Source organism: Thalia democratica, chromosome 3, assembly GCF_965202585.1.
Source record: "Thalia democratica chromosome 3, ktThaDemo2.hap1.1, whole genome shotgun sequence".
NCBI lineage: Eukaryota > Metazoa > Chordata > Thaliacea > Salpida > Salpidae > Thalia > Thalia democratica.
The window spans coordinates 59,069,307-59,080,861 of NC_139167.1; the positions used below are offsets into that span (position 1 = coordinate 59,069,307).

General features: G+C 26.7%; 1 protein-coding gene across 1 annotated transcript; it reads left to right on the forward strand.

The window, feature by feature from the left end:
• The first annotated feature begins 3,754 nt into the window (after positions 1-3,754).
• Positions 3,755-10,433, forward strand: LOC145831612 (uncharacterized). The gene is made up of 12 exons (XM_082938918.1): positions 3,755-3,915; positions 4,424-4,486; positions 5,524-5,661; positions 6,040-6,192; positions 6,367-6,435; positions 7,063-7,252; positions 7,632-7,813; positions 8,068-8,779; positions 8,925-9,032; positions 9,148-9,253; positions 9,400-9,645; positions 10,076-10,433. The coding sequence occupies exons 1-12, from the start codon at positions 3,766-3,768 to the stop codon at positions 10,158-10,160; spliced, it is 2,202 nt and encodes a 733-aa protein (XP_082795044.1). The 5' UTR covers positions 3,755-3,765; the 3' UTR covers positions 10,161-10,433.
• The last annotated feature ends 1,122 nt before the right edge of the window (positions 10,434-11,555 follow it).

Genomic DNA, 11,555 nt, shown 5'->3' on the forward strand with positions numbered 1-11,555 from the left:
ATATTGTTTGTACCTTAAGTCTTTTTCAATATTAGTTTTATACACTAAGTTTATAAAATACTTCTAAAATGAATTTTCTTAGCAACAACTGAAACAAGTTTGTAAAAATATGTCAATCAAATAGGCTAATCCGTTAAAATAATAGGCAACAATTTAGGCAAATACTTGTTTCTAATTGCTTAGTGTTTACAACAAAAGGACAGTTTAGGGCGGGATTTATATATAAAAATACGTGATACAAATAAAGGAAAGTTACAATAATTCTATTTTAATTTGTTAGTATTTTATGGTTAGTTTTTATAAAAATAATGGTTAGTTTTAGGATTTATTACTTATTAACACGCCTTTGAAAAGCATATGACAACATCACGTTTAGAAGATTACAAATTACTTAAAATATGGGTCATCATTAAGTGACTTACATTTGTAATTTATATAAAGTTTTTTATTAACTAAATTAGTTAGTTTGATTAAATTTGTAAGTTAAGTTTGATTAGCGTTAAAAAGAAATAATACTCGAAAAATTTCGATTTAAATATAAAGTTGTAAAGTTATTAATCTTCTTTTTATAGCAAATTAAAGTTAAGTTAAATAAATATTAAGAAAAAATAAAATCTTTATACTAACAATTAAAAAATAGGCTCCTAGAAAAAAAAAAAGAGTTTTTTCTATTAAATCTTTCATTAATTGTTTTTTAAAATACATTGAACTGTTTCTAGTCGTATATAACTATATTATTATAATAACAACAATGATCTTATACAGTATGAGTTTTTTTTTATGTAGTAAAAAAAATCGATCATTATAAAAAAGAAAATGGAAACACTCAAACAAAACCCTAAATTATAAAGTTTAATTTTAATCAAACAATGAATATTATAAAGTTTGCTTTGAACTACTTAAACTCCTAAAACTTAAGCGTTAATTTAATACGTTTTTTTATTACTTTTATTAACTGCTCTGGTTAAGCCGTCAAAAAGTAGGGTTAACATTTATAACAAAACTAAAACAGGACATTTAAATACTATTTGTATACTAAATTTAAGGTTAAAAAAATTAATCTATATACAACTGTTGAAATATAACACGATTTAGAAAATAAGTATAGCTTAATTTACTTGTATTAAAACTTTTGAAGTATTGTGAGTTAAACAAACATTACAGACATTTGCACAACAGTAAAAAAATAAAAATTCAATTAATATTTTAGAAAAGTATCAACACCATGTTTACTATACAACTTTAAAGTCTTAAAATACAAGCTTTATAGTAGAAATATGATGTTAATTTTTCTATTACTGAAAATATAATTATAAACTGTTTATGTTTAAAATAAATAATAGAAGAATATGTAGTCTAAAGGATAATTACTAAATTTATAAAGAAAACAGAACAGTTTGAACACTATTTGTAACTCGATAGTAATATGATTCCTCGCTAATCAATGATGTTAATGTAGTATCAGATTCAGCGATTAATATTAGGAACGTTGCCAACAGGAACTAAATCAAAGAAAGGGTTAAATTATAATTTAAATGTTTTATATATATTTCAGCTTTGTAAAATAATAGTATCAATATTTAGCTTATCTCATAGTTATACATTAGAAAATCACTTTTTTTTTAAAATTCATAAAAATATAAGCAATAACCTTATTTTAAGTTGCATTTTATAATGTTTAAATTCAAAAAAGATTTTTATTTAAAATTATCTTATTGAGTAGTATAGCTATCTATCATAGAGTTAATCGGCAAAAATTTGATCTTTATGCAAAAGTGATACAGTTTTATTTTTAAATTATACCACTTTATCTACAAAAGTGATATATTTTTATTTTTATCGATAAGTTTTGCCTGTTACATATTCTTGTCTGTCTGTTTAAAACATCAAAGTTACTTGTTTTATGCTAAAAGTAAAAGTTTTACTGTTAGTATGAATACAAAAATACAATAAACATATTTGTACAGTTGTAACTTTATACGATTATACGATCTCAAAACTTAAAAAACAATTAAAAAATGTAATAAAATAATATATGTTCAAATGATACAATATAAACAAAATATATTTTAATGCATTTTTCTACCACAGTGTAAATTTACTTTAACTCTAGACTTTTTCTTTATACTTTAATATTTTAATTTTCTGCAGATTAAGCTTTACTTTTGATATATTAAATTATAAAAATAAGTTAAATTAATTTAAATAAAATACACAACAAACTGGCTAAATTCACCAATGCTTGTTGTTTTATGTGGTAAACACTATATGAATTTAATAAGCTTGTTGTATTGTTTGAATGGCACCAAGACTAGTATAATATGTCTGGTCTTTTATTATTAGTTGTTTGTTTATATCTGTGGTAATTAAAGTTTATTTTAGTTTTAATAACATAAGGATAAATCAATTGATGAAACTAGCAAAAGACAGTTTTGTTTAGTATACATTTTAATAACTCGTTGAAAATAATTATAACAAAAATTAAATCAATAGGAAACTCGTTTTTTGGTTAGATATAACATAATAGATACAAAGTGATTATATTATTAGAATATACTTTTAATGTTCTCTAGTTGTATTATTTTATAAACTTTAGTAAAGTTAAAAAGAAATTTAAAACACAATCATATATTTTTTCTGTTGGTAAACACCAAGAGGTTGAGAAAATTCGATGTGTTTTTGGTGGTTTTACAACTAATTTGTTTGCTTAAATTGCTGTAAAGTATCAAACTCAAGTTTATACAAACAAATAACGTTGTAAAATTTAATCTATTCAATAAACCAAATTAAAAGTTTTTAATAACCTTTAAAAACGACTAATAAAAAAGTAAAGGTATTTTTTTGTAGAATTTATTACACGTTGGTTGTTTAAAGTACTTAGTAGATGGTTTTCGTTCGAGCATTTTAAATTAAAAAAAAGCTTTTTGCCAATTATTTACACTGTTTTTTTTACATAAAGTCTGTTTGAGACTTTTAGAACGAGACTCAAGATGTTTATAAAGTGGTTATTAAAATTAATTTCACCCTAATATAATTAAAACGAGTTTATAAAACACTTAAATAAGATATTAAAATTAAATATATGTAATTGTTATAATACAAATAAAAAGAAATTATTGAATAATTTAACCGTAAATCTCATAACTATAATAATTTGTTACGTTAATAATAAGTTAATATATTTATAGCATTATGTTTGTTTTCAGTTGTGATCACAACCCCTCATACCATAGTAAACGCTCGTTCAAATTTTCTCTCGTTTTTCTTAATATGAGAGAACAAAAAAAAAAAAGCTAAAATGGATTACTGCCACTTGAGTATTTAGCACCATTCAATTTGCAGCAGTCTTTTGTGATTCACTACAAACAGTTGTTTTCACTGTGATTTTTTGTTAGCAGTAAATATCAAACTGAAAATAAATTAAAATTTAGATAAAAAACAGTTTTATTAACTTTTTTTTGTTGTGAGACTACATGTTAGTTTGAAAATATTTAAATAAGCGTGTTAAATTAAAACTTAATATAGTTTGCAGTTTTTAGTTTAGTCGCTTTGTTTGTTAAAAGGAATAGTTTTATGCCTTTATGTTCAAAAACAGTTTAATTTTTTTTTAATTACCGAATAATTTTAAAAAGTCTTTAAACCAAAACAAATTTCGCAAAGATAAACAAAACATATTTCATAATGTATTCTTGCTATAATTTTTCGACCATTGTAAAACTACAAGAGAGCTAACAATTTAAAAATTTTCAGCTGTTTGTATAAAAAATGTTAGCTTCTGGAGAATTTTATGGATATAAAAGAAATGACGATGTCAACATGAATTTTCAACAAAACATACAAGCAAATATTAATGATCAATTATATTTGGAGGAAAATATAGACAACACTGATAAATACGCATCAGTTGCAAAACAGGTGTGTTTAGTTTTTCCATTTATTAAGCATTAGAAATCAGATTTTATTGCACATAGATTATAAAAACACAAAAAAAACTGCTGATAAAATTCAAATCGTAACGTACAACAGTTTTATTTGATTTAAACTTTTGACCGAGGTATTAACATTAATAATAAAAAAAGCACAAAAGACTAGTAGCAGACTTGTCTATAGATAACCTTTGTCTTAAAAAATCACAACTTATCTACCTTGTTTTCTTTTTTGGTTAATAATGCATGGAAAGTAGCACTTAAATTGTTAGCACAACTCAGACTGTTTGCAGTTGCAACGTTAAGTGCTTTGTTAACCAGCGAAAGTGAACGAGCTTTTTCGCCAAAGCTGACAACAATATGTTTTGTCACTTAAAATTGTTCAACTGATTTTCTATGAGCTGGTTTTAAGCTTTTAGCTTGTCACCCGAAACCTAATCTATTGCTACCGTTGTTTTTTTGAAGCATGTTAAAATTTAACGTAATGTTTTTTCCAGGAAAACATTCAAATTTCAAACGGTTTCAAATCATCGTTTCAGTTTCCTATTCAAGACGAACTTGTAAGTTTTATTTATATTTTATAACTAAAATTTTTAACAGTAAATGGACTTTATTGTAAACATTTAAAACTAAATTCAACACAGAATTTAAAGGAGTTACTTTCTTAAAATAATTTTTCTAACTCAAGTTTTAATCAGTTACAACCGTTACACACAGAAAAGTAAACAAAAACGCAAAACAAACACCAAATATAGAAAACACGAGTTTGTTTATGCAAACTACTTACATTTTTGAGCCACTTTCATGAACACGTTATATTGTGTGTTGTAAACAAATCAAGAGCGTAATTCAGCTGTTTTATAAACATCTCATCACTATATTTCAAGTTGTTTGTACTTGAGACTCGTTTTCAAAGTCTCAAGTAGATTTTATGGTATTTCGCTGTATGTTATTTGGATTTGAATGATAAAATATTATTTTTCTTTACTGAAAAATTAATTTAAAACTGAGCTTTCTATACTTTGTTTCGAATTTACTGTATGTTTTAAGTTTTATTTAATTTTTGTAACAGTGTAAAGTTGTAAATTTTCTGAAATAGATAGTACGTTCTAATAAGTAAACTTGAAGTTAAAAGTTTACTTAGACTATGATAAACATAAAGCTTAATTAAGTTTAAAAACAAGAAATCACTATAACAAGCGAATAAATTTTAAAGCTAAAGTTTATTTTATTTCATGGCATGTAAACTGGTGAAATTTATTTATTTGATTTATGATGTATTTAATTGTGATCGATTGTGAGTATTATCCAAGGTCAAAGTTGTTGAAATAAAAATAAGTTACAAAATAGGTTACAATTTTATTTTTCGAATATGAAAATATTTAATAAACTGTTCATTACTAAAACTAAAAAAGCAACTAAATATAACCTAAACTAAAGCAAACGGGTTAAAACGAATATTTTTTACTTAAAAAGAATTTAAAGATGAAAATTAAAAAACTTTTCAGATTAATTAATTAAGTCCTTAGTAATTTTTTTAGGTAAACTAGACTTTGTAAACAGATTTCTAGTTTCAATTTACTTTTTATTTCAATAGATCGATTGCTGTAAAGATTTTGATTGCAACGAAGTTAGAGAGTTTAAAATTTTTGTCGAGTTCAGAAAACAAAAGTTTATCGGTTATGCTCGGGCATTAGAAACAAAATACATGGACCAAAACATTGCTTGTTTTAAGGTAAGAAATAAAAAATAACAAAAGTATGTTTTAATGTATGTTTAAAATAGTTCTTAATACAAGGTTCTTAAGGTTCTGTAGTAACTTTAAAAGTATGTTTGCACAATAAGTCATAGCAACTAATTTATTTCATTCAACTAAGCTTTGGTAGATAGTTAGTAAAGTTATTTTATTACTGCCTAAAATGAAAACAAGTAATTAAAGTGTGGTCTGTTTTTGTCTTACTAATCAATATTAAAAGTAATATACTTCTTAATACATTTTCTCATATATTAAATAATACTTTTTACAGGTACATACTATAATTTATGGTTATTATTTGTTGTAATTTGTAACTTTCATTATTTGTTATAAAATTAAAATAATAAACACAAACAGTGCGGTGTTGGAATCCAGCAAGACGCAGTAGCCATAGCAACGCCCCTAAAAGAGTCTGTAACCATGGCAACAACTGATGTGTTCTGGCACCAACAGTGTTTCAGGTGTCAAACTTGTGGCGAAAATCTGGAAGATCTAAAGTGCTATTATGACGTAGGAAAAATATTTTTTGTATTAAAAACAAATCACTTTTTTTGTGAAACAGTAGTAAAATTTTACGGCTTTTTTCAATGGTTTTGAAAATGTACGTCAAAACAATTCAAACATAAAAGCTATAACAAACGTGTTACAAACACTTTTTATTTACTCGTTATTCCTTTTTTACAGAACAATGAAGTATATTGTGGAAGACACCACGGCGAATTGTACAAACCAAGATGTTTTAATTGTGATGAAGTGAGTTATTTGCATGTTTTTGTTTTGTGTCTGGAGTTTGTGCTATTCATCAAAAACAATGTCATTTGTTAATATGTGTTTTATCTGTAGAATGTTAGTGAGGCTTCTAATATGATATATCGAACCAGCATGTCTAGTCGACTTTTTACGCAGAAGCCAAGAGTTTAATAACTTTTAAGCTGAAAGTTTTATTACGTTGTTTATGTATCAACCCAAAACATTTCCCTTAGTTATAATTTGTCTAGTCAACAGAAGTTTTGTTAGTAAATCAGACTTGCTTAAGGACAAGACATAAAAAAGCTACACTGAAAAGCTTAATAAAATTAAGATGTTTAAGTAACACCATTAAGCTTGTGTGACTTCTTCTTAGAATATTTTTAAATGTGTTTAGCTTGAAATTGTAATTTATGTTAATTAAAAACTATAAGCCTTATTAATACTACTCAGTCTCACATTGTACTTACTTAGAAACATTCAACTATTGTCACCTTTTAAACCTGTTATAAAGTATTTCTTAGTTAAAAAGTTTATGAAATTTATTTTGATAATTATATATTTTTACATTTAATTAAACCTATAGATTTCATTGTAAATGATCATGTTATACATATAAACCTTGTTTTTCAGTTAATATTCACTGATAGCTGTATTCAATACGAAGGAAAGTCTTCCCATAAAAAGTGCTTCAAATGTGAGTTTTGCAAGATTGATTTATGCGACAAACAGTATGTTTGGACGACAAACCAGCTACCTAATTGTATTCGATGTTACGATGAAAACAACAAGATATTCTGCCACAAGTGTAATTGTGTTATAAGTAAGTTTTAGTTTGAAGAGGTATTTTTATACAATAATTAACAACAGTTAGTGAGCTTTACAACTTATGGCTTTAATTTTTTTTGTTTCAATATGCTTTCGAAGTTCCTAATAATCAAAAACAATGGCAATGTTAATTTCTTTTGGCTTTGTACTGTTATATATTTTTTTTAAAGTGCATAAATCTTCATATTTTGATACAAAGACAAATAAAATTGTAATACTTTTTAAAAAACAATATCAATTTATTTTCAAACTTATGTTATACGAAATAATAATAAAGCTTTAAAAGTTGTTCAGTTTTTGTCGCTTAAATAAAATACCATTCGATTGTAAAAAGTAACACTGTATAAAAGTTTAAAAGAAAAACAATTTAATAGGTATGGAAGAAACCAAAATTCAATTTAACGATTTAAGTTGGCATACCAGTTGTTTTACCTGTTCCTACTGCAATAAATCATTGGAAAGAAAACTTTTCATACCAAAAGATGATAAAATATATTGCAATAACAAGTGTATGAAGAATTACCAGCGCAAAAATTCGAAACAGATCACACCAAAAGTGTGTTTTATCTTTTTTTAAAAACTGATTTAATTTTAAAAATAGTTTCTTAAATTATCTGTTCCTTTTAACAATTTATTGCTTATTTATGGGTAAAAACTATTATTTGTGTAAAATTCTATATAAAAAATATCTTTAAGTAATGATAAACTTTGATCATTAGAGTAACTATTTTACATGTTTTTTACAGATATATAATATATTTATTTTGTAGTTAATGTAACTTCCATGTGTATTTGCAACTCAATTTTCAGGAGTATTTCAATTCACCAACAAATCAACCCGCAAACAACCTCGGAAGCGTGGGTCAGTCCGTCTCGTCGAGCGTCCTGAGCGCTGAAAATCACAGCTGTGACGTAACAAACAACAAGAGCTACTGTGAGGTAACTAACCACAACTGTGACGTCACAAGCCAAACGACCACTTTCATCGACCTGAAAAACAAGCACGACTACGTCAACTTGGGACCCGCCTCCCCCTCAATGTTCAACATCAGCAACAACCTGTTCCAGTCCATCAGCTTGACCGATGACGTGTTCAACAACACCTACAGCAGCAGTGGGTACAACACATTGGACACCCAGGACCCCAGAAGCTCCACTGGGTCGAACGAGAAGAGAAAGCACAAAATTTTGTCTCCCAAAGCATCCTTGGAGCTTAAAGAGATAAAGAAGCACCCGATACTGTGCCCGAAACCGTCTCATGAGATAAACGGCAACAAGCATCAAGTTCTGTCTCCGAAGAGTTCTGTGAACAGCGATTCATCGCAGAAACGTCCCGTGCCAGCTCCAAGGAAACTGAGAAACGTCCAACCGGGTCTGCAGAAAGTAGTTGTGATCGATAACTCAAAAGTGGTGTGCTTGGAAGCTCCGAAGTTTGAGACGGCGGAATTCAATGTCGACGAAGTCAGCTCTCCCAAGATTCCATCGTCGCAACAGTTTACATTTTGCGATGTTGATGAATCAGGTTAATACAGACTAAAAATTTATATAAATACTGTATAGTTATACATTAAATAGTTTACTTAATTTTTAAACACTTTTTTTCAATCCTTGTTTCTCTTTGTTTAAATCTGTAGCTGTATGTATTTGTAAGTAGATTATTTTTTTAGATAAACCATCAACTAGTAGTCAACTGTCTGAATTAAAAAGCATCCTTAAAAATAGAAACCAAGAATCGCCTTTTGTTCCTATAGAAGCACCTACCCGTACTAATGAAGGTTAGCTGTATTGAAATTTAGATACTAGTTTCACAAGTTTGCCTTAAGAAATCTTGATAAGCCTATAGTTTTAATTATTAATATATTTTCTAATATAAAAACGTATTAATTGCAGATGATTCAGATGGCTTCAGCGGGGCAGAAGAAGATTTTTCTTCTTTCAAAAGAAATTCTTGTTTGTACAGCAGTGTTCCTTTGAAATCAATTAACCTAAAAAATAAGTAAGTATGAAGTATAAAGACTTACAAAAGTGTATAAACTACCTTAATGATAAAATATCAAGAAAAATCCATCAACTTTTTTTTATGTATTTGTCTGCTATTAAAAACCGGTTTTAACAAATAACAAACTAGCAATTATGTTTCAGGACGAAATCAAAGCTTCAGAGAACAAAGTCTCAGGACAACGTCACAAGGTCGAGCTGCGACATCAGAGGCGGCAAATATGACGTCATAGGCTCCACCAATGACGTCACCAGGAGAATGTCGCACCAGGTGAAAGCGTCGAAGAAAGTGACGTTTCACAGCTCAACGAAGTTGAACTATGACGTCACAAACAGCTCGAGTTCAGATTCGGATTCAGATTACGAAAAATGGGATGCCACGTCTGTAAGGTTAGAATTCTTTATAAATCTATGATTTGATACAATTCTACTAATGAATAAGTAGTTTTTGACGTTTTCATTAATTATTTTATCAAAACTAATAAATATTTAAAAAATGTTTTATGGCTGGCTTTATTTAACAAACACAACAGTAAACAAATTTAATTGGGATTTTAACCAGATACATTTATCTCTCATTAACTTGTTACTGATTTTGACACATGAAATTTTGCAATCTTATAATAGTTTAAAACATGTTTAATAAACATTTTAAAATATTTTCCAAATTACTTTAGTTATAAAGAAATTGTTTTTACAACCTATCATGTTCAAAAAAACTATTGGATATGTATAGGCGCTGTGAGTCATACTACGTTTAAACTTAAATAACCATTATTAAAATTGTAATAGCAAAACTAACATTAAAATACTTATGCAGAAATAAAATTCGAAGAAAGAAACGCTTTGAGATGGAAAAAAGAAAACTGAAGCAATCAAAAGATAAGAACTGTATTATAATGTAATTAATTTAATTTAATTTTTGACTCAAGGTTTAAGCCTTCAGATTTCCATGATTTTTAGTAAAAACACAATTTGTTACTGTGTTTTGAGTTTTTAATTAAAAGTTTACCTCAATCATTTAATATTTATTTTTTTTCTGTAATTTTTCTGTTTAAGTTAAAAATACGACTAATTGTTAAATTTACTGTTCACCTTTCATTAAAATAAAGGTAAATAAGAAAAATACAACAAAAAAAAATAAATAGGTTTTAAGATTTTACTTTTTTTTTTATCTGTTTCACTCTTTTTACAGTGTAACAGAGTAGCTTTTATGTTATTATTTATGTTTTTTTATAGCAGTGATAAAAACTTTAATAAAGCTTCAAAAAGTAACTTAATGTGTTATTTGATTTTTATTTCTAGTTTTATTCAACTGTAAAGTATAACTTAGAACCTAGAAAAAGAAACATACAGTTTACGAAACAAACTTCTAAAAACATTCTGTTCAAAATTTTTAAGTAATCAAAAAACAAGCCTGTTTACAGCGTTACTAAGTTCACACGACCTTTGCAAACAAACTTAATAAAGCTTAATATAAAATGTAAATTTACCCGCTATTAGATGAACGACTTTTTAGCACATTAAAACCCAATCAATCACACTTTAATGGGCTTAAACAAGTATTGATTGTTGTTTTTTTAGATAAAACTGACTAAAAATATTCAACAACAAGAATGCCTGCAAACGGCTGTAAGATAATTGAGTTATTTCAATAAAGATTAGCTTGTCAAGAGCTTGTAAAGTTTCTTGAGTGCTTCTCAAGTGCGCATTTTGCGAATACTTCCAGACTTTCAGCCTTTTTATTGCTCACCAAAACAAATTAACCTTCTATAAATAATTTTCTCTTTAATAGGTTTTTATAAATAAGCTGACTTTAAATTATGCCTTTAAAAGGACTTGAACTAGACGTGGAGTTTAGTGCTCAAAGTCGTTGAACATTACAAGGAAATTTAGCCATTGATATACAAGTCTTAAGTTTGAATAGTTATAAATAAAAGTTTAATATGAGGTTGGTACATAAAATGAAAAATATTAATTAAAATTCCAAATTGTGTAAATATAAAAGTTTTAGAATACATACTTGCTAATACATATAAGTTTTGTGTTAAAAGATGAAGATTTTTAAGATGTTGAAGCTTAGCTTACATTTTATTAAAATGTTTACTTATACATAAATTTATAACCTTTGAAAGCTTCAAACAAATATGCTTGTGTGGAATAATATCATTGACTCTAAAAACAAACAAGAATAAGCTACACAAGCCTGTGAGCATACTATATTTTTTATCGACTTTTATTGTTTAATAAGACAGAAAACACAAGTTTCATTTATATTTTTATTGCTAGTTTTGAATCAT

Bases quoted from the DNA above. Each gene is read 5' to 3' on its own strand.
- LOC145831612 (XM_082938918.1), top strand. From the start codon at position 3,766: ATGTTAGCTTCTGGAGAATTTTATGGATATAAAAGAAATGACGATGTC. The intron at 7,814-8,067 runs GTGTGTTTTATC...CTCAATTTTCAG, and splicing joins CGAAACAGATCACACCAAAA to GAGTATTTCAATTCACCAAC. The intron at 9,033-9,147 runs GTTAGCTGTATT...TATTAATTGCAG, and splicing joins ACCTACCCGTACTAATGAAG to ATGATTCAGATGGCTTCAGC.